The 23,481-nt window shown below is 35.6% G+C and overlaps 1 protein-coding gene across 1 annotated transcript in view; it reads right to left on the bottom strand.

Moving 5' to 3' along the window:
• The window catches only part of LOC129418043 (pleckstrin homology domain-containing family G member 3), a 32,419-nt gene that overhangs the window by 5,213 nt on the left and 3,725 nt on the right, over positions 1-23,481 (bottom strand). The window contains exons 3-16 of the mRNA XM_073869178.1: positions 14,785-15,188; positions 11,099-11,199; positions 10,033-10,102; positions 9,726-9,772; positions 8,127-8,277; positions 7,596-7,727; positions 7,118-7,300; positions 6,731-6,823; positions 6,562-6,648; positions 5,127-5,160; positions 4,887-4,988; positions 4,774-4,807; positions 3,001-3,010; positions 601-1,023 (exon numbers count right to left, since the gene is read on the bottom strand). Of these exons, the coding sequence (XP_073725279.1) occupies positions 601-1,023; positions 3,001-3,010; positions 4,774-4,807; positions 4,887-4,988; positions 5,127-5,160; positions 6,562-6,648; positions 6,731-6,823; positions 7,118-7,300; positions 7,596-7,727; positions 8,127-8,277; positions 9,726-9,772; positions 10,033-10,102; positions 11,099-11,199; positions 14,785-15,188 (1,871 nt within the window). The remainder of the gene's footprint in view (positions 1-600; positions 1,024-3,000; positions 3,011-4,773; positions 4,808-4,886; positions 4,989-5,126; positions 5,161-6,561; positions 6,649-6,730; positions 6,824-7,117; positions 7,301-7,595; positions 7,728-8,126; positions 8,278-9,725; positions 9,773-10,032; positions 10,103-11,098; positions 11,200-14,784; positions 15,189-23,481) is intronic.

Below are 23,481 nucleotides of genomic sequence, written 5' to 3' on the forward strand. Positions count from 1 at the left end.
ACTTCAATCAAGAAATCCCATTGTGCCTCTGCGTGCAAAAAACACTTTGAGATGCCCCGTGTCTTTTTTTACTATGCATGTGAACCATGATAGTGTAACTTTCTTATTATAGCGTCACTGTCAGTGATTCAATACAGCAAAAAACAACAACAACAACGATTTAGCCAGCGAGCACAGATACTGTAACACATTTATGCACATGAAAAGATTTGCTTTTAAACATTTATACAGCATGACAACATCCTACTTAGACAATAACATCCTACATTAGAAAAAAAAGAAACTTCAAACTTCAAACATTCAAAACAAATACATAAATCTTGAAGCACGTTTTTGTTTCAGGATCAATGCTAAATGTTTTAGAAGACGGCTGTATTAAAGCAAAAACATGTAGTGCACACTTAAAAGGGTTTTAATAAGACAGACTGATGGTTATATTAGTGATTAGTGACCATGCATGCATGCAGAAGTGTCCACAGATGAAAGGTTTCATGCAGATCAGTAGAATGTGAGATATATGAGAAGCATTGCTTGTTGTGTTTGTTAGATGAAGATCACAGAAGTGGATGCAGGAACCAGAAAGCCCAGACAGAGTCTCACCGTTGTGATCGGATGTGAAAGCAAAGCCTTGGCCCTATACCGCAGACATGAGAGAGCAGCCAGAACTGAACTGGTAAAGTCGACTACCTGCTCGTCCTCCATCAGAACCTCTTCCTCTCCTTCAATCCCATCATCATCATCTGCGTTCTGCGGTTCCCCTTCGTGAATTCGTTCCTCAGCGTCGTCCAGTGAGCCCGTACTGGACTCCAGATCGTGATCGATCCGCATCAGTTCAGGTACGACGCTCATCAGCTCTGGTGTAGATCTCAAGGCATTGGGTGGAAGTGAACGGCGATCTTTCTCTACTAATAGAGCACTTTCACTGTCTGCATGCTGGATGACACAAACACCTGTGGTGTGAAAACGCTTGTGCATTTTCATAGAAACCAGACTGGACCTGTAAAGGTACCACTGAACTGATTTCTACCTGGTTTTAGAATCAAATGTGTGATATGAGAGGTCCTTATATGTGTAATTTAGCTACAGACATGTAGCTTTATGTACTAAGATGTATTTTTCGAAATGGTATCGCCTCAATGACAGCTTTTGTACATTTTGTTCTAAGTGTGTCATTATTACCAATGAGAGATTCAAGATCATGACGCTGACTTTTTAGGGTGTGATTGTGTCAAAGGCTGCATTTACACTTCAAATCTTAATGCACAGATCCGATCTTTTGACCATATCAGATTTTTTTGTCCTGCCTGTTTACACATACTTTAGACACGTCTCATACCTGATGTCCGTGTTAACATTTAACACTGCAAACAATTATTTTCAAGAAAAAAAATCTTAGTATTTTTGTCTTGTTTTCAGTAAAAATATCAAAAAATTCTTAAATGAAGATGCTTTTTCTTGTTGAGCAAAACGACCCAAGAAAATAAGTCTAGTTTTTAGACCAAAAATATCAATTTTAAGTGATTTTGTGCATAAACAAGCAAAAAAATCTGCCAAAGGGGTAAGCAAATTTTTCTTGAATTTTGTGTTTAAGAAAAATTTTCAAAAAATTTTTTGCTTACCCCATTGGCAGACTTTTTTGCATGTTTTATGCACAAAATCATTTAAATTTGATATTTTTGGTCTAAAAACTAGACTTATTTTCTTGGGTCATTTTGCTCATCAAGAACAAGCATCTTAATTTAAGAATTTTTTGATATTTTTACTGAAAACCAGACAAAAATACTAAGATAAATGTTATCTTGAAAATCATGTTATGCAGTGAACTGCCCAGACAAAATGCTACCTTAACTGGTTATAGTGTTGGCTCTCTAAGGTTAATATTATCTTCACTTATTTAACATAATGGCCATTGTTAATGATTACCTTCGGCATCATCATCATCATCTACACTGCAAAAAAATGATTTAAAAAAAAAATTTCTTAGTATTTGTGTCGTCAGTAAAAATATCAAAAAATTCCCAAGTTAAGATGCTTCTTCTTGACGAGCAAAACGACCCAAGAAAACAAGTCCAGTTTTTACACAAAAAACAAAGCAAAAAAATCTGCCAATGGGGTCAGCAAAAAAAATAATTTTTCTTAATCACTAAATACAAGAAAAATGTGCTTACCCCATTGGCAGATTTTTTGCTTTATGCACAAAATCACTAAAATGTGATATTTTTGGTCTAAAAACTAGACTTTTATTTTCTTGGGACTTTTTGCTCGTATAAAAGCATCTTAATTTAAGAATTTTTTGATATTTTTATCGCCCAAGGTGTATTAGGTGTAAAGTGATGACTGTCAGTGCAAAATGTCATACAATACTGATGTCATAATCAAGCTGAATCGGATATGCCTGTTTAGACGCAGTTTGGATGTCTGGATATCAAAGATGTATCCACATAAAAATCCACATTTGGAAGTGGCTCAGATTGGATAAAAATCGGATCTCGGTACGCTTTTTGTGTTTATACACGTGCAGCAATAAATGTGTAAATGCAGCCAAACAGTTATAGATGAAGCAAATACACTTCATTCAGTTTACAGGTTTGTTGATAGGTGAAATAAACCAAAAGAATATGAAATTAAGTCCAAAATTTATACATATTCACAAATCATGTCATATTTATGAATTCCAAACAAGCAAGAAGAAACATTCAAGGAGGACTTAAAGGGACCGTATGCAAATGAAGCCCTTATATTTCTTCACATCTGTGGCACAACACAAATCAAGATTGAAGTGAGTGATACTTCTCTCTTCTCCCGATTGTGATTTCTATGCCGTGTCAGTCTAAGCACAATATTGGAAAATATTCGGTTTAGATGATCAAACCTCGCAACCACACAAATCTAATTGTAATCTGATTGATGCTTCTTAACATCCAGTACTTCATACTCATATAAACACTTGACAAACTAATGTGAGATGTGAAAGGCTTGAAGTGAAGAAACAAATCTTACCTTAAGACTTCATGAATGACATCCAACCATGAATAACATCATGCAAAAACAGAAAACACATGTCATGTTATTAATATGACAACATATCTTTGTTTACAATACAAAATCGAGTACAAAGTATGCAAGTTAAATCAAAATGGAGAAACAAGAAAGTCAGAGTTAGAAGTGACAGATTCATTAGATAGGATGTAAAAGTGCATGACAGAAAAAAAGAAACAATTAAGATTAAACTGCTCCGGTTTTCCTTTCATATCTGCAAATTAATATGCATAATGGACGAGAGCCAAAAATGGATTTGCCGTGGCACACAAAAAGCCCCTCACTGATGGGGTTCATTATTAGCATCATTATGTGTACGGGTGGAGAATAGGGGCTACGGCCTTTGATCTGACGCAGGAGGACCGAGTCCAGACTTAGAAACAAAGCTTTGATGCTAAAGCGGGCACAGGGGTGACCCACATAAACAAAACACAAATATGATGCACCTGTCATCAATCCATCATAAAGATCTGACTGGAAACTTTCTTCCTTAATCAACTGCATCTCTGATCTTTTGTTTATTAGCGGCTCTTTATTCAGTAGAGTCAAGTAGCTTTCTGGGTTATTTGGGTGATAAATAATATAAATTATGTCATAAGTGTTAACTTAAATTAATTAAACAGTTTTAGCATTTTTGACAATTTTTGCATACACATGACAATGCTGATGTAAAGTTTTGCATTTGATCTGCGTTGACAACTAAAAACCAGGCCAGTAGATGGCGATGTTATGTTGTAAAGAAACGCTAGAGACCTGCACACAAATGCATTCTTTTACAGAGTGCGATAACTACAAACAATCAAGACGACTGTTTAGATGAATGATAAGGTTTATTACTAGTGACCCTGGACTATAAAACGCCAAAATTTTGTAAACTTTGCTGGAGAAGTGTCAATAATTTCAGTAAGCCATTGTTGTTTTGGTTACACTCGTGCATGCCTGTAGACTAATAAACACATGCGCATGACATCACCGTTATTACAGATTATTTGTGGTTACATACTTTACACAGAGATGACAAAGGATTTTTTTTTTAAAAACGTGCACTTGAAACCTTGAAGTTTAATGAAAAAAGAAACGTCTATACTACCATGCACATGAACTCTTAAGGCATATTTCCACTGTATGCGACAAACACAAAAAGGTCACTCATCTTCTATGGAGATTCACCAAGGGGCTGCGTGAGGTGGCGACCGTCTGCGGATGCATACTTTTCAGATTCGTTTTGATTGTTGTATTTGTTAAAACTGTTTTACTTCTGCGTCTACACTACACCACAGGTGATATTCCAACCGGAAGTGATTTTTTTGTGTGTTTTCCAAACAAAAACTTTGTGTGAAATGAAAATGATTAATGCTTTTTAGTTTAACTTTATCAGTAACATCTGAATCCTTTAAAACCTATTTAATACTGATAAGTAATAAAATTAATAATTTAATATTTACAAGTTTTTTTTATCTTGTCTCAATATGTTCTCTCCAAAAATATTTTAGTCATATGCGTAGCTATTTATTGTTTTATTTGTAAATTGAAGGTCTTGCGCTAGAATGAGCTTCCCTCCCATGTTGGCACGGATTTACAATTAAACTAACATTTCACAATGACTGCCACTAGGGGGCAAACTCTGACAGTCGTGTCCAAATGTTGTGTACATTGGAAAGGCGGTTTTGAGTTTTCAGTGATTTCTTACACATGCGTATATGACACAGATGTTTTTGTAGACTGATCCATTTACCTTTGGAGCTTCGTGTGATCTGTTTTCCCGGTTCTATCAAACCAAACAGAGAAGAAGATGAGAAACAGAAGAGTTTTGGATTGGAAAGTGAACTTTAAACAGCACCACATACCAGATCTTCTCCGTTCCTGCAAAGCACCTGAAGAGAAATCATCACTCCGTCGGGATGACATTTTCTTCATTTTGTCTGGACTGTAGCGATGCTTTACCATACCTGTAAAAGAGACAGAGAGAGAAAAACACAGCAAAATACAGTAAAAGATTACCATTAGTGCTTGTGTGTTAATTAACAAGAACCATTAAAATCAGCCTGTCATGAGGTTAGATCTCAGAACCCAGACACACGACTCACATGTTGGATCCATGTCCAGTATAGCATCTCTGGCCTGAAAATAACATGAAAGCAGAGATAAATAACACACAGCTGATGGAGTGTAATATTCAGGCATGATCATCCAAACCGCGACTGAGGGATGGACGTCCAGAGCGGGTGCTTTAAACCTGTCGTTTATACATCGATTTCCACATTTCCACAGGACAAAGAACCTCAGAAAACAGCGATTGGTAAAAGTGAGAAGCGACATATGACCCCGTAAGAAAACCCATACCGCAAAAAAAAAAAACATTTCTATGGCCAAAAGTATGTTTTAAATATATGCTAAATACATCTTGTAGAGAGTAAAGCTTAATTACATATATTTTTGAATTTGAAAAAAAAAAGGGTTTTACCTTTTATATATGAGAATATATTTTAAAGTATATTTCAGGAGCAACAAAAAGTATAACATATAAAAAAAATATAAAATTGTAAGTATATTTTTGCAGTTGAAAATATATTTCATTTGAACCTTTTTATGTTTTTTACAGGTTTGTAACATACAAAGTTTTTCTTTCAATGTGACATGAATAGAAATGCTTAAAAATATATTTCAAAATATACAAAAAAAGGCAAAAAAAATTGTATTTTGAAATATATTGAAAATTATTTTTGAAAATATATATTTTTCCATATGGGTAGCACATTGTGTACATGATATCTGTTTTGGATATTAGCTTGTTGGGAATCACTAATTTCTCATGTTGTAAGCATGTTTACTTTTCTTTATAACACCAATATAGTGCAAAAATACAATATTTTAAGTATACATCTCCAGTGTGTATAGATCATAAGAGTATGTCTCGTGTATTTTCTCTGTTATGTTTTTTTTTACTGGAAAACGTGTGATTGACTTGATAACAACCTATTTACATTTGTTGAGCAAGTTTTGTTAGAGGTTAAACCCCATATGAACCCCTAAAGTTGTGTACAAATGTTATTTAGTTAGAAATGAAACCTGCATCTGTTGATTCGGTCTATGTACTTAATGTGCTCACCGGAAAAAAAGTTTTTAACATATTCATGGCTTGTATTTTTAGTAATCTGTATGAATTAGAGATATTTACTGGGTTATAGGGCTATACTAGTGTTTTAAAGTAAACATTAGAAATGAATGATTAGCCAACAGGCTAATAACAAAACAGATTTTGTGTGTACATTGCGCTTCTCTTTTCTGAAAATTAGCTCATGTGTCCCTTCTCATTTTAACAATACATGATTTCTGAAGTTCTTTGTTCTGTGGAAATTTGTAAATTGATGTATTTTCTGTGTTTTGATGGCTGAATAACAGCATCCTGATACAAAACAATAGCTGTAAAGCTCTGTATGTCCATCCCTCACAGCCTCAGTTTGAAATCAACATGGTGGTGGATTGAATAAGATGTACAGTATATACTGGATGTTTACTTACTTTCTGTGGAATAATAGCGTGATGATTCTCCAGAATGAGTCTCTTTATGTGATGAGCCCAGAGTTTCTTTTCCTCCACAGTTCTGGCCTGAGAAAGAGACAAAGAGATGAAACTCAGAGCAACATTCATGATGGTATGAGGGTCATGTGACCTACGATATCTCACACACCTGAACCGTATGAGGCTGTTTGGGGTGTTTGTAATGGGTCACACTGAAGCGCAGAGAGTCTTTGGCACTTTCGATCAACATTAATGTGGAACACTGAAAACAAACACAAGATTAAAAAACCGCATGAAGATTTACTGATGCTCTCCGTTTCTGTGCCAACGTCTTTCATTTCTCAGCTGAAACATTAAAGGTGCCAAAGAATACATTGTAATATTCTGTTAAATTGTTTTCTAATATCTACACAGAAGGTTTAGGTTTTATATTCTACGGCACCTTTAAAGCCATGAGAGACATGCATTAAATATGAACACAAGTTAGATTGTTTATATAATATTTATGCTGTTTATAATATCTATGATAGAAGTCCACTCAGCAAACAGCATGTACCGATATATGAGTCTTGTAGACATAATGTTCCCCTCGTTTCTTGGTAATGAGCATCATCTTATCGAACAGGAAGAGGGTTCTCTCGTTCTTGGCTCGGTGGACGTGGAACGTTCCCTCCAGAACCAACTCGCCATAGGTGGTGAGATCCGGACCCTTCCAGTTGATGAGCAGAGATTGAATCTCCTGTGGGCAGATGAGCACAACATGAATAAAAAGATCATCAAACACCATGACTTCGTTGATAATGAATCAAAGCTATGTTAATGTGTTAGCGTGAAGCTCATTAACCATGCAAATTAAATCCAATCATATTTCATTATTTGAGCTACTTTAGAGATCACTTGTTACTATGGTCATCCATTAGTACTACATTATGATGTGTCCTACACCCTCAGAAAAGAGCATCAATAAAGCTTTCACTGTAGCTTAAGCAATAAAACAAAAGGTGATGGGTCTTCATTCCTGTATAAATGCAGACCTGAACTCTGACAGCGTGCTCGTGTTTTCTCTTCATGTCATTGATGTACCAGGCGACTCCTGTCATGGTGTCTATGGCCTCGATCACCACATCATAACCGTCTTCATCAGGGTCAAAGTGTTTGGCTATTTCCTGCAAACACAGCCAGAGGAAATATATTTATATGTTGTGCAAGGATTATCAGACCGTGACTGTTACAGACTGTTACATAGTGACGTTCAATATTACTTCTAAAAAACCAAAACTATAGGCAAAAAAAAAAAGTGATGCTTGACCTAAATATATGATTCATAAAATTCAAGATGGTTGATAATAAAAGATATTTGTTCTGAGAAAATAAACAGTGCTTCAATGAAAAAGCTGAACACATTTATTAATAAACTTTAATGTTATTACAATAAATGATATTAGCCCTTTATTGACAAGACAACAACGCAGAAAGACCAAATGAATTTGTAATTGTTACTTGTAACACCTCATCAGGTGTGACGTGTTTCAGATGGAGCTGAAGGTTTGTTAAGAGGTCAATACCTGAAGCAGCAGGTGATATTTAAGGATCCTCTGAACGGGTTTAAGCAGATAAGAACCGAGAGGAAGAGACCGCTTGAGAGACGCCTGACGATCCCTTAAAAACTTAGCCAGAGTTTTATTCCTTAAACTATCTGTAAGTACTGCCACTGAACTAAACACACAGAGAGAAAGAAAGAGGGGGAAGAAAAGGTTATAAATTAATGTTTGTAAATGGACACACGGTTTCTGTAGGTCACAAATGAAAAATTACAAAATGATTTGCTTTGCACATTATTAGGGATGCACCGACACATCGACCTATAATCGGTAGTGGCAGATAAAAGTAAATTTCCAAAAATCAGACAATACCCATGATCAGGTCAAATTATATCCTGCCAATACAAATGCATCATAACTCTTACTGTGTGATTATTATGAATGGGGTCACAATGATGAGTAGATGTCTTTGTAAGTAATCAAATAATGTTTTGTATCGGTGCACTGCAAAAAAATGACTTTTTTACTTAAGATTTTTGTCTTGTTTTCAGTACAAATATCTTAAATTCTTATGCATTTTCCTAATGAGCAAACTGACCTAATTTATGTCTAGTTTTTAATTAAAAATGTAAAAAAATTAACTAAATTTGTGCTTAAAACAAAAAAAAATCTGCCAATGGGGTAAGAAAAAAATCTTGCATTTTTTTTCTTAAAAACTTAATTGAAGAAAATTTGTCTTACCCCATTGGCAGACTTTTCGCCTTGTTTTAAGCACAAATTCACTTAAATTGTATGTTTTTTGTGTCCTTTTTCTTAGGCTCATGAAGAAAATTCATCTTGATTTAAAAATGTTTAGATATTTGCACTGAAAACAAGACGAAAAAACTTCATAAGAAAGTAATTTTTGCTGCATGCATCCCTACACATTATGTCTAATCACAATAAACGAATTAACCCTTACATTCATGATACAGTTATGATGAAGTTATATCAGATATTAAGCAGCTGACTTTTACAGAGATCCACATGAGAACCACAAATCAAAGCTTAAACAACACATGAAGAAGAGAAACGTGTTGTGATGTGTGTTGTGTGTGTCTGATAGCAGTGAGTCTCATAGAGATGATGTCACTCAGCAGTCTCATGTCACTCAAACTGTCTGTCTGATCTTATATTTGAAGGTCAATATTGTCTTAAAGGTGCAGTGTGTATATTTTAGTGTCATCTAGTGGTGAGGTTGCGCATTGCAACCAACAGCTTAGTCCACTGCTCACCCCTCGCTTTTGAAACGTATAAAGAAAATACATTAGCCGCCACCGGTCAAACATGTCATTGTTGGAGACAACTTAGTAAAAAAAGTTTCTGTAGAAACATGGTGGCACCGAATGGCGACTTCCATGTAAGGGGACCCGCGGTGTATTTATGTAAAAACATCAAATTCTAAGGTAATAAAAACATAACGGTTAATAATGAAAGGTCTTTATACACCCCTGATCATATAGTTTTGTATATTATTTTGCATTTCTGTCAAGAGAGCCTTCAAAAAATTACACGCTGCACCTTTAAAGAAACAATCTGACGAGATGATCGCACCGGAGATCAAAATAGATGTTTTATACTTACTTAGGGTAGTTTGTACAGTACTGCGTGTAGATCTCAAAATACTCGCTCTAAAAAATTATGTAAACATAAAAATCAGTCAATACTTTAAAGTGGAAACAAAACATTCTTACAAATAAAACACATTTAATATTATCAGATGATGCTTAAATAAGTGTATATGGCAGAGTACTCATAATCACATTTCTATACTATAGTATTTAAAGTATATGCTTCATTAAATACCACGGTAATACAAAGATAACAGATTCATGTTATTACACCGGATGACAGTTATTGTATTTTAAAGACACATTTATGTATTTAATACCTTGTCTACAAAGCAGCGTGCGATGGCCACAGGATCATTGGCACAGGTGTCTAAACAGTGTAACAATTCACTAAACACAAAACACACAATAATATCATCAAACTTCAATACTTCAGTTACACAGGAGATGAAATGAAAAACAAAGTCTGTGATTAGATCACATTATCATTCTGATGTTGTTTAGTCACTGAAATGGGATCAACAAACACTAACAGTGCTGTGATTAAAGGAAATGTTTTGCATTAAATAAGCCGATAATCTACAAGTCAATGGAGAGAGGAGTGTGTGTAACTCCTTTAACCGTGTAGTAAAATCATGTTCAGACTGAATGTGAGAGTCACAATGACTATGAGATAATGACCAACACATCAGTTTACATTAGCCTACAGTCACATACTGTAAAGACACAACACACCTTCAATGCAAATATCACACTAACTCACTGTACAGCCAAACAAACACACACCTTACATTTAAAGACAAATATTTCATTACTTAAAGCAAACACTGTGACACTAAAACTGACATAGAGACAGAAAACCACAAACATGGAGCTTTATGCAAACGTATGCAAATTAGCATTCATAATAGATTTAGACTAGTTCTTCATTACCTTATTTACTATTTCAATATACATTTGTTTTTAATAAATGTTTGAATAGATGAACGTGAGAAAAGAATCGACAGAATCTCTCTACTGACATTGACTGACAAGAGTAACAATGACAGGATTAGACCCAATTTATTAAATAAAGGGTTAAAAACGAATCTTATCTTCTAATATTAGTTCAAATGTGATCTTGGTTTGCTGTCAAACACGTTTACAAGCGTTAAAGAAAATCGGATCGAACAGTTCGTCTCTGAAGCCCTCGGGTCGGGTGAAGCATCTTCTTCTTAAAAAAACCCAAGAAGGAGTTTATTTACATCACACATCTGAGACCAAACATCATCTCAGCTGCCCTGCGTGAATCTGATATTTCAATGTTTTATCTGATCATTAAACATCACATGTAATATCATGATTCTGATTTTCTGAACACGATAGTTAAATGATGCACAATCTTACCTGTTGAACTCGTATATCTGTTCAATATTCCCAAATAATGAGCACACTTGTTCTGGCTTGATGGGCAGATCCCTCGTGTCTATGACGTGTACAAGATAGTCCTGAAAAATTGACAAAAAGATATTAAAGCCAACTAATATCAAACAATTATTTGAACTCCTGACATGTAATACATTTAACTGATCAGTAGATGGCGATAGAGGAACACAGTGAACTGGACCTTAATGCACTATTCTACAATACTAGAAATAATTATTTAAGTAAATTCTGTTTCTCTTTTGATTAAGAGGCAAGCCTAAATGTCTTTTGATATATTATCTTACAAACACAGTGAACATTTGAATAAGGTAAAACATATTACTTGTAATGCATAATATCTTTTAAACTTTACTTCATTAAATCACCATACTTAAATAATCAAAACATCATTTCAGCATATAAAAGATGAAAAGAAACTCTGCTGTGCTGTTATGATGAAAAACACGTTTATTATCATGTTTTTATCAACTACACCAGTGTTTCACAACCACAACCAAAGAGTTTCTAAATGACTTAAAATCATCTACAATATGACATAAAAAGCATTAAAACAAGTAAAATATTTAGTGGATGGTTATACTGAATACACATCTTTATATCTAGCCAAGCTCAAGAATGTTTTATTAGGTATAAACTGTGAGGGGGACTTGTATTTAAAAAGGTGTACATTTATACATAGATATCATAATACTATTCTTGTATAATAAAGATGTAAAATAAAGAAATGAAAGATCTTTCACTGGTTTTATAATCAAATGAAAGCACACTGATGACTTTATACATCTTCATTCCTCAATGATAAAAGTCACTGAAGATTAAATTGCACTCAGTGAAGCAGACCAGATCAATGGTCACATGATTTTCTCATTTTGCAAATTTTGAAAGCTGCTTTACATGAACCTAAACCAGACTGGGTCGAGGTAAAGTCTCACTGGCAATGTCATAGCACACCACACAGACACACAAAGACACACAGACACACAACACACAGACACACCAGCTAATGGTCTTATTAGGAAATGAGATTCGGAGCGCTGTGTCTCTATGGGAGGAGTTCATTCAGTAGAGATGATCCAGAGATTTTCTTTATGTCATGACTGAAGTTCAGCTTCATGAGAAGATGCAAATAAAACCTCTGAGTGTTAGAAACTACTGGTTTAAAGTAAGTTTTAGATGTCACGATGCTCAGTTTAGGGAAGTTAGGTCTGGGTGTGGAGTGAAAAACTTTAACACTTTGTTGTGAGACCCATAATCCTTTGCGAGTGTTTGTGTTTATTTAACTCGGTTAACTGTTCTGCTTTGGTAAACACACAGCAAACCAGATCCCCATTCACACAACACTTTAGTCCCAGAACATTTCTGTGAAATTAGGTTTCTGTGTGAACACAAACATCTGGGATCATTCCTGTAAAGAGGACCTACAGTAACATTGCCGTAACATTCACAGAAAGCAAATCTGTGTGAACAAGAGGCAGAAACAATGCCGTAAGGGGTGCGATGTAGTGAGGACGCAGGTCTTCGACACAGGCATTTAAACCCAAATCAACATTCACAACGAGAAATGTCTGCAAACTGGACTGAAGCAAAGATCAGGGAGCTCCTCACTATCAGCACTGAAGCTGAGATCATTCATCACACGCTCATTATCATCTCATCAGAAACTATAATGCACATGCGTGGTTTTCCCAGAGAGAAATCACGGATAATTAGCAAACTTCAGACGCTGTGGAAAAAAACTACCAAGTGCCGAACTTTAAATACATTATGTGCCTTTACAGAAAATCATTGGCAGTGTGAATAAACCAAAAATCAAAATAATCCCGAACAAATCCCAGACGCATTTTCCGTGTATTTTCCGTAATCTCTGTATGAAAAGGGCTCAGGTAAAGTATCATATTTGAGCATTTAGTGTAGTTCACACAAGCCAACACCAAAATGTCAAGATCATGAGGGAGTATTAAGTCTTAAGAAAACCTGTTAGATTATCCAGGAAAATTAAAAGAAATCCATTTGAAGCCAAATTCCCAGAAAGTCAATATAACACGACTTCAGTTAAAGACTTACTGTGTCCGACACAGCTGTGAAAATACAATACTTCCTATGTTTAAGAGCCTCTTACATCTGTAAAACACCTCAGACCAAATTCAAAACCCCTACTTAAGCTTCTTTCTATTGCAATGCATTGTGGGATTGTCTCTATTACAAAAAATACATACAGTGCCTTTGATTTTGTCCATAAGATGACATCTTAAGACACTATAATTACACTGCCTACCTTCTGGAGCCGATCTGTCTATGATATATTAAAACACAGAGAGTATTTATAATCTGGGTGTGAAGGAGACGTAATATTTCTCAATGGAAAATCCACAATAAAAATGAGCAGGTCTGGGAAGGCATTCCTGCCTGGGGAGGGACACACCTGTGAAAACCTCCAAACTAAAAAAATCCCCAAACTCAGCAGAAACATCCTGCTGACATCACATTTTTACCAGACTAAAGCTACATCTGTCTGCGTACTAAACTAAAATAACAGTAACTAGTGAAAATGCTCACTGTTGAGTGTAGTTTATTGTGTTTGTAATCTCTGTGTGTTCTGCAGAAGTGTTACAAACAACATTTGTCTGTCGCGCCTGCTGAAGGTTTGTGCTGGATGGAAATGAACATTAACTTCCGAGACAAAACAGCAGGTTTATGAAATTTTTATCATTATATCAGATACACTATATTAACATCAAAGATACTATACTAACTAACTAACTAACTACAATACAAGAGTACAAAAAACCCAACTCACATAAAAAAATAAAAAGTCAACCCCCTGGTATGTAGTTGGTTAATACATTTTTTGGGCCATTTATTTCAAGAAGTAAATGAATTTACTTTCAACTTCAAAGACTAAATGTAGGGACACATTTGAAGTGTTACCTTTTAAGATACATTGTTACAGTTCCCTTTCGAGGGAACTCGCGCTGCGTCACTGCACTGGCACTTTGGGGACGCCTCCAGGGGTAAGTGCGTCTGAATGTGTATATCAAATTCAACCAATGGTGAGGCTTAATGACAAAGACAGGGTGACGCGGGAGAAAGGAAGTATATCGCTATCTGAAATATTGCCAAAGACGACGTTACAGGGATGCATAAAGTATGGCAAGAGACGCAGCGTCTCGTTCCCTTCTCAGGGTATAACAGTTACATACATAACCCGAGACGTTTTCATGCAACTATGCAAAAAAACATTTTGGTATGAATCAACATTCACATACAGAAGATATAAGCATTTAAAGCGCACATGTGCTTAAAAAGTCTCGAATTTTTATGATATCATCCTACACTACACAGAGAATAATATGGATTTTTTTCCAGAAAACTTCTTGCATAAAATAGATTTAAGCACTTTCAATGACCTGTATCTATGTAGGTATATTTTCAAAAACTTCCCAAGGCCTTGAATTATTTCCCCCCAGAATCACAAACTTTCAAGGATTTCAAGGACACGTGGATGGGAACCCTGCTTATGACTACTAAAAGTGTGAGGTTTGTGTGACCTGTACGATATCCCAGTCAAGAGTTGAGTTTGTATTATTGTGATTTAGTTAGATTTACACAATTATAACCTGCAGCTGTGAAACATCATCATGGCTCACCTCCACAATACTGCGCAGATCTCTGACGTACATTCTCTCCGTCTCTATAATCTCCATCACCACACGATCCACATAGCTAAGCTTTGGGTTGGGTGCCATGGTGCTGGCCGCAAATGGCGAGGGAGGGTCTTTGCAGTGCTCTGATGATGTAATCACCGGTTCTGATGTGGTCCACTCCAGTTCTAAATGGTCTAAGGGTCTCTCTGAAGGACTGAGCTCCAGGTCGATGTCACCTGATGATGGTGAGGGTCTCTGAGGGCTGCTGATCGTCTCTACAGAAGAACAAGAGGAGACTGAAGACACCAAACTGATGGGCCGACGGTCTTCGGTGCGCTCAGTACCGGAGATGGAGTGCGTGTCATGGCTGCCCGCGGACGAGCCCGTCGATAAACGATGACATTCTGCTAAAGACAAACACAGAATTAGATTGATTATTATAAGGTTTATATTTAGTGCCATTATAATGTTAATCAATAGATTTCTATAGTTGCACCAATAGAAAAATGTTTCATAAATCAGCTATTTTTGTAGTTTAGTTTCAATAAATATTTTTTTCCTTGTCAGCATCCCAGTATTTCTACTCGGGTAATACGTAATGCAAAAAAGCATTTCAAGCGTGCACACATTTATTTTAAGACAGAGTTTGTAGTTTAATATGACTGTTAAAATAGCATGTCTCAATTTCTTAAAATGTAAATCCGGCCGTGTTTATTCCTGTCATGGAATGATGTCGGATGGGAACACGAGTCTGGCAGGAAATAAAGCGCAAACTATGTGAGAAAGACTGATAAGAAGGATTTGGGGGTCACAGGTTGACGTCATATCAAACACACACATAACACAGGGAAACTATCCGACTTACAAAACACATGAAAACTGAGACATTGACACATTAGTAGAGGTTATTTATTTACTTGGAGAAATTGGATCTCATATTCTTATATGAAAGGTTTATGGCTAAAAATCAATAATTCAAATACTGCAAGCAAATGAATTTATGTACAATCTAGATTAATACATTGATAGACAAACAGTAGCTGGTTTGCTTAAATGAAAAGTCTAGAAGAGCTTAATTCCTGAAATGTCAATGGGACAGATCATTCATTATCAGGAATCAGGATCACATAAAAATAATCAAGTCATTAAAATAAATGGCTAGAAAAATATTTTGAAAGATGTACATGTTTCTAAGCCAATGGTAAGCTGTCATTACAAGATCTTTCCATGTCTTACGGCTCTCAAAACGTCTTTGTGGACTTGTAGACGCTTGATAAGAGTGAAGTCACAATGAAATCCAAACACAAGCCTACACATGAGCCGTACGACCCAATCTCATCTTTCCATCGGCTCTCCTGACTCACAGATGATATCACAACGTCTCTGATAAAAGAGAAATCTTTATGACATCTATGAACACACATTAAGTCTGTGGAAGGGAAGGGTGCTGTGACTAAAACCTTTCATCACCCCAGGAAAGTTTTTCAGTTTCCCACAGCTTCATACGAGTAATTTTATATCATTTTACACCTCATATAGTAAATGATTCAATTTAATGGCTATAAACTAAATTATTATTAAGAGTAAAAAACAGATGAGTCTGACATCAGTGCAAAAACAGCCTTACATTAAATCTAACATCTCAGTTGAAAACGAAATGCTCAAAACAATAAAACAAATCGTATTGTATTGTACCGGGCAGCTCTGTTCTGAAGGTTCTTTGGTTTGTGTTGTTTTGAAATCTTCTGGTTTTCAGTAAGTGTAAACTTTTGTTTCCTTCCTGTGTTTGGTAAGACTGTAGACTCATCATAAGTGTTTTAATAAAGTCAGTCACTGTATCATCTCACACACTTCTGGTGTTCAAGTCAAGATTTAAAACATTAGACAAAGAGTTTGGCTAAAATGAGGGCCACTCGTAAAGTGAATGAGTGAAAAATGAAGGAGAAATCTGTCAAGAGCGTTTAGATGTTTAATCCAGAGGTCCAGCTACTTAAACAAAACAACATGTTTGGCTAATACGAAAAGTTAAAACTAAAGGCAAACCCCCATATTCGCTATCATCTGGATAAAATCAAATAAAAATTCAGTTCTGAACTGGTACTTTGTCCAAACTCATGGTCACTCTTTTGTAAGAGCTTCATCAAGATCTCAACAGTGTTTTATCTCAACCATCTGCTTCAGAAAACAGAAACAAACTCTGGTTGTTAGAAAGTAGCTAATGTTTAAACTGTGTGACATCCATCCACACAGACAGACAGACACATTCCTTCAGATTATTAATGGAAACACACCTGAAGAGACATTTACATTCCTACACCTGATCTTCAGATATTTGTTTGACCTCTTCAATGATATTATCCTTCACTCAATAATATATCAAGTGTGAAAATATTCTCATGTGATGTGTGATCTTATCACAGAGCTAAAAACATATCGTCTGAAAACCATCTACATCACCTTTCATGACATAACATAAAAAACAGTGAGATTTAAAACAAGACTTTCCAAGCGACAAAGTATTACAAAATTCTGGATTAAGGAAACACAAAACATTTCAGCTTTATGAGTTTGTTTTAAACAATGAACCAATGTATACACAAGCAGTGACCCATACACATTTCCATTGGACTGTGAGAGTTTTACCAGAGTTTCTTATAATGATTAACTCACATCAAGGTGAGTATAGTATTTATCTGTACAAAACACATTCAACGACCAAAACACCTGGATATAATGATGAATCTAAGATCATAAGAAAATATTTGTGCTGCACATTAACCTTCTTTATACAGATTTCATCATGTTAACCTGATTTTTGTCTGAATTAATGAGATAGTTCACCCCAAAATTTTACTTCTGTCATCATTTATTATCATGTTGTTAAAAACGTGCATGAAAACAAACCTTTCTTCTGATATTTTGAGGAATGTTTGATCAGAATCCCCATTGACTTCCATAGTAGAAAAAAAGAATACTATGGAAGTCAATGGGGTTTCTGATCAAACATTCCTCAAAATACAAACTTATTTTATGTACTTGCCTTTTTTACTCATTTAAATTTGTCTGGGTTGTTAATAACACATTTTTGTGTGGTGTGACAAACACATGAGAAGACATTTAACAAACTTTACTAAACGTCTATGGTTTGGATTCCATGAATGTTTAAGCACACAAACCCTTAATTTGCATTGTTTGAATTCCTGAATCGTCATATATAACAGAGACTGTAAGGATATGTTAAAACACACAAACACAGGTTCCTGTTCACCTTATCATCTGTTAAAGTAGAAAAATGCAAATCATACAATGACATAGAGGTCACATTTAAAAAAACAGAGGAAAACAGACAACAGCTCAAATTATACAGATTCATGTCCAAAGACTTGAACACAATTTAAACGCGTCTCAAAACTTAAATAGTCATTCAGTATCACAAAACTGTGAAATATCTCACATCAGGTCAGGTGTTAGGGATTCAAGTTTTTAAATAAATGGCACAATGATCTCCAAACACTTTTTAACTAAATTACGCTGTAAAACATCAGACAGAGCTGATTCACAAACAAACCAGACTGATGTCAGATAGGCCTTCTTGTTCTTTTATAAATGCCATTTATCTATTATCTAATATCATCATTTAGGCCTGCACGAACTAACATTGCAGTGTTTTGTTTTTCTGTGATGCACGCTGTGATATGCAAAATACTGCATGACTTCACCAGATGACAAGAATGGTTTTATTGACAGAGCCTCTCTCAAAATTACACTTTTTCCTTTTGAAATAAATGTTTTGGATGTTCTGCACGCATTGCAGAGTCGCACATTGCAGTGTCGGTGCATAAACAATATATTGTGCAGCCCGATCATTGTTTTTCAGAAATGTTATTAGCGCATGTACTGTATAAATGCATGTAAAACAGGCTTACTAGTTTCCACCTTCATGTTTCCTCTGGGAAGCTATAGACTTCTGTAAAACTCTACTAACATCTGATGCACATGATCACATTAAACATTAAAACACATCACATCATATTTTTAAACCGGCGTCTATACAGTCAAACTTGTGACATCTAACATAAAAATACATCCACTGCTACTCTCTGACCAATGCAAATGACCCTCATAGATTTACATTTTATAACACGCTACCAGGAAACTAACATTTGTCATTACAGAACATCATAAACAATAACATAAAACATGAATTATATAAATCTATGAAGAATTTATAGAGAAGTCCGGAAACTTCACCTATCTGCTAATATTGCTCACCTGAGGGATGAAGAATTGCTGATATTAGTAAGCGTGTCTCAAACCTCAGACAGCATACAAGTGAGATCAGATGATATATGATTCATGTGTGAGTCTGACACTCCTTCACAGGTGAGACACTCCCTTTACAACATCATAACCAGGGTGGGATTTCCTGGGAAGAATGAGGGGGATTTTCCCCCCTCAGGTCTTTACTGTATATCCCTGCCTCTGATGAATTATTTTTATCCCCAATGGGGCCAAATTTATTCCCCCCATGATTAATGGTCATCAAACAGCTATAAAGATGGCCTGAAATAAAGACAATTTAATTTTTAAGAAGTAAAAACGCTGCCAAGCTATAGCGCAGACAACAGTAAAATCAGAAATGGAGTATTACTGTCAGCACTTCTGCTCCTGTGCCAATAGGTTATGTCATGATACTTCTTTTACTCCATGCCCGGATTTTCCAATATGTTTTCCATAAAGCCTATTTATTATTATATTGTATGTTGCGCATTGCGTTTTTTACTATTACAGGTGAAAATTTCACAAGACTTTTTTTAATTTAAAATAATTTTTGGTGTCTCCACAGTATGTATGTGAAGTTTTAGCACAAAATACCCCTCAAATAATTTATTATAACATGTTAAAATTGCCACTTTGTAGGTGTGAGCAAAAATGTGCCATTTTGGGTGTTTCATGTTAGATACAAATGAGCTGCTCTCTGCACTAAATGTCAGTGCTGTGGTCGGATAGTGCAGATTAAGAGTTGGTATTATTATAATAATAATAATAAGATCCCCTTCTGACATCAAAAGGGGAGCCCAATTTCAAATGAACTATTATTTCACATGCTTGCAGAGAATGGTTTACCAAAACTAAGTTACTGGGTTGATCTTTTTAGCATTTTCTAGGTTTATAGAAGCAACGGGGACCCAATTATAGCACTTATGGGAAAAGTCTGACTTTTTATGACATGTCTTAAATATTATGATTATAAATAAGTGTTTTTGCATGTCTGGCGTAAAGCATAAAGAAGAAATGCATTCTGGGATGTACAGTTCAGGTTCAGTAATTGCTTTATTAAGTTTCTGTAATGTAGGGCAGCTAGTCAGTAGTAGGACTGGTTACATTTCTATACATATTTTGTTTCAACAGTTATAAGAAATAGCTTAATAATCAATTAAGCTCATGGTTTATAATTTATTTTCTTAAATAAAAATATTTGAAAAACATCCCCCCACTATGAATTTTTACAAATTGCACCCTAATCATAACACACATGAAACTCTTTGCTCAAGATATTTGGCCACAATAACTTAAAAGCAACTGGTGTCAAGGTGAAGTGGAATGAACAAAGTGTATGCACTTATTGAGAGAAAGAGACAAGATTACTTCTGACAAGATTACTCGCGAGTGAAACATCAAATGACCACATCGGCTCTGAGTAAAGATCTTGAATAGATTTAATCTTCAGAGATATTCAGTGACTCAACACATCACAGTTTCACATAAACATGACACAACAGTTTGCATCTCACTTGCTAGATTCATGAGTTTGCAACCAAGCATCTTTGATATATCCATTGTAGTTCCTCTCCAGCAATGTCCTTTAACCCAAAGTCATAAGTTCAGAGCGTCAACTCAACCTGTGCATCATTTCTCTGCGTCTAACCGTATAATTTCATATGATTACAGGCTTTCTGTAGTGTCAGACTGCAGATAATCACAGAGAGAACACAAAAATATTTACATTCTGATAAGAGAAAGCATTTCTGTTCAAAATGAGCACTGATATACAGAAAGGCTTTGATACAGGATAAATCCAGTTTATCTGAAAATACAAACAGCTCACCCAAAAATGATAATCATCTTACTGGCGCTTGCATTCAAGACAGGTTTGATGTTTAAAGGTTTCTACTGAGACTCTTGACTGATCTGAAGTCAGAGATTTTCTCTACAGACACAGTCAGAGGCAATAAAGCCAATTAACCCAACAATCACTACACAAAACCCCTGAAGAGTCTCATTCAGAGCTCATTTCATCTGAACAACTCAAGCCATCTGTGCACGGAGATTTCTATAGTGTGACTCTATTGTGATGTTTAACACAGAAAGAGCTTTGATGCTGCCCACTACAAGACCCCTGCACAACGTGCAGCCTGTTTTTTGGCTCTAAAAATAAATTAAAGGGACACTCTTTGAGTTTTACCGGTCTGGCTTTTAGCATAGCTTAGCATAATCCATTGAATCTGATTAGACCATTAGCATCGTTCTCAAAAAAGAGTTTCGCAGTGCCCGAAAATAGTCCCTTGCTATTGAAAGTTACCAAGGAGACTATTTCAGGTGCTGTCTAATATCACTATGCTGCTGCAGCCATGTTACGGCAGCAAAGTCCTTGATTATTACACCAGAATGAGTGTATAGTTCCTAGCCACATCGGCCTAGAAAATCACAACTTTTTCGTCATTCTTAGTACACGATGTAACTGCAGAAGAGTCAAGTTTTAAATAGAAAAATGTAAACTCTTTGGTCATTTTTAGAGCGATGCTAATGGTCTAATCAGATTCAATGGATTATGCTAAGCTATGCTAAAAGTGGTAGCGCCAGACCCGGAGATCAGCTGAATGGATTCCAAAACAGTGTTCAACTCCAGCGGAAAAAGTGGCCATTTAGTTAGACATGCAAGGATTGCAATTTTCTTTGGCGATACAGATTTTTAAATTAAAAATCAGTATTGCCAAACCTTTTTTGTGATTCATTGTTTTCAACATAAACTCATCCTGCATAATATGAAGGCTATTCTGTACTGAAAATATTATCTTAATATCTTTAACTGACTGAGTAAGATTATTTCACAGATTGAAATCAATAAATGAAATCAAACTTTAATGCTCTTAATCTCATCATAAGGGATGTCCTCACATCCCTTTTCAAAAAACCCTTGTGCAAATTATTTTATATAGCACATATAATAAACAGGTAAGTTACATTGAAATTAAACCAGAAAAGTAAAAAAAATTGCCTTTAAATCATGAGAATGATGCCTTTATTTACTATAACAAAGGGCCGAAGGTTAACGGCAGGGTCAGTTTGAGTCTTTTGTTATTATAATTAGCTTAATGTAAAAACAACAGAAGTCAATGAAAAGTTGTCATTTATATCACTAGGTCTGTCTGTGTGTGTGCGCAAGTTAAAAAATGCCAAGGTTTTTAGGGGTTTAGTTAGGGGAAGGGGACAGAAATGATCATTGGCTCAGTAAAAACCATTACACCTATGGAATTTCCCTGTAAGCCTCACATGTCAATGTAAGAGGAATTTTCCTGTGATTCCTGTGCAGGACAAATTTCTCCACTTATCCAGAAGACAAATCTCCATGAACGGCTCATTAAACTAATGCCTCTCTATCTCTCTTTCTTCAGACAGATTATCAATTATTCTGTTCCTACAAAAGAGGTTACACAGCCAGGACAGAACGGATGGATCCCGCTAATCCGCTGAAAAGGAACGCCATTGTGAAAGGCAATAAAAATAATTCACTGAGGAAATAATGAGTTTTCTTAAAGGGACTGAAATCTGCAACCAAACCGTAAAACACCATAAATTTCCTAAACTTGAAGCCGTCTCTTTTCTCCCCGGGTAGATGTATTCATGCGTGAGAAATGCTTTGCAATGCTGCTGTTTGATTAAAGACAATGATGACCCAAAGGCCATCTTGCGGTGAATAAACACAACATTTATGCTTTATTTAGGAGAGGTATGATCACAATCAGACTTTTCATCTGAAGATAGTGCCATCGATGACTTGATAATCAACAATGACAACAGTGTTTAACTAATATCATTATTGACTAGTTTAGTCTGTGATGTCACCACATGAGCAGCACAGTTATAAAGTCAGACAAAGAGAAAGTCACTTATAATGTATGTTATAAAAAGGTTAATTTCTTTGTTTAAAAAGCACCTATTTTTAACTTTATTTTGTGTATTTGGTATCATACATTGTTTGCATGGTTTATGGTTAAAAAAACATTTTGTGTTACGTTTATTTTCCCCTATTCAAACTGTTCAAGCTGCAAACTAGGTGCGGTAGACGTGATTTTGACGCCTGAAATGCGGTTGGTGTAAACGCAGCATTAGAGACGATAACTCACGTCATGGTTTACTTTGGGATTTGTACCTTTTGCATCATCATATTAAGTAAGAGATAAGTAAGTGTGATCAGGACCCGAAGCGAAGCGCAGTGCTGTTACACCGCAGGTGTGCATTATTTTCCCGATAACTACCGGCTGCCTCTACATTATCCCGCTTATACCACGGTTACCACAAACATTGCTCTGGTGCCTATTTTTAAGACATTTGAAAAATTAGGTGTGCGGTTTACAGAAAAATAATCAACACCCATAGAACATTTCTTAGCCAATCAGAATGCAGCATTCAACAGAC

The sequence above is a fragment of the Misgurnus anguillicaudatus genome, chromosome 7, assembly GCF_027580225.2.
Source record: "Misgurnus anguillicaudatus chromosome 7, ASM2758022v2, whole genome shotgun sequence".
NCBI classification, from domain to species: domain Eukaryota; kingdom Metazoa; phylum Chordata; class Actinopteri; order Cypriniformes; family Cobitidae; genus Misgurnus; species Misgurnus anguillicaudatus.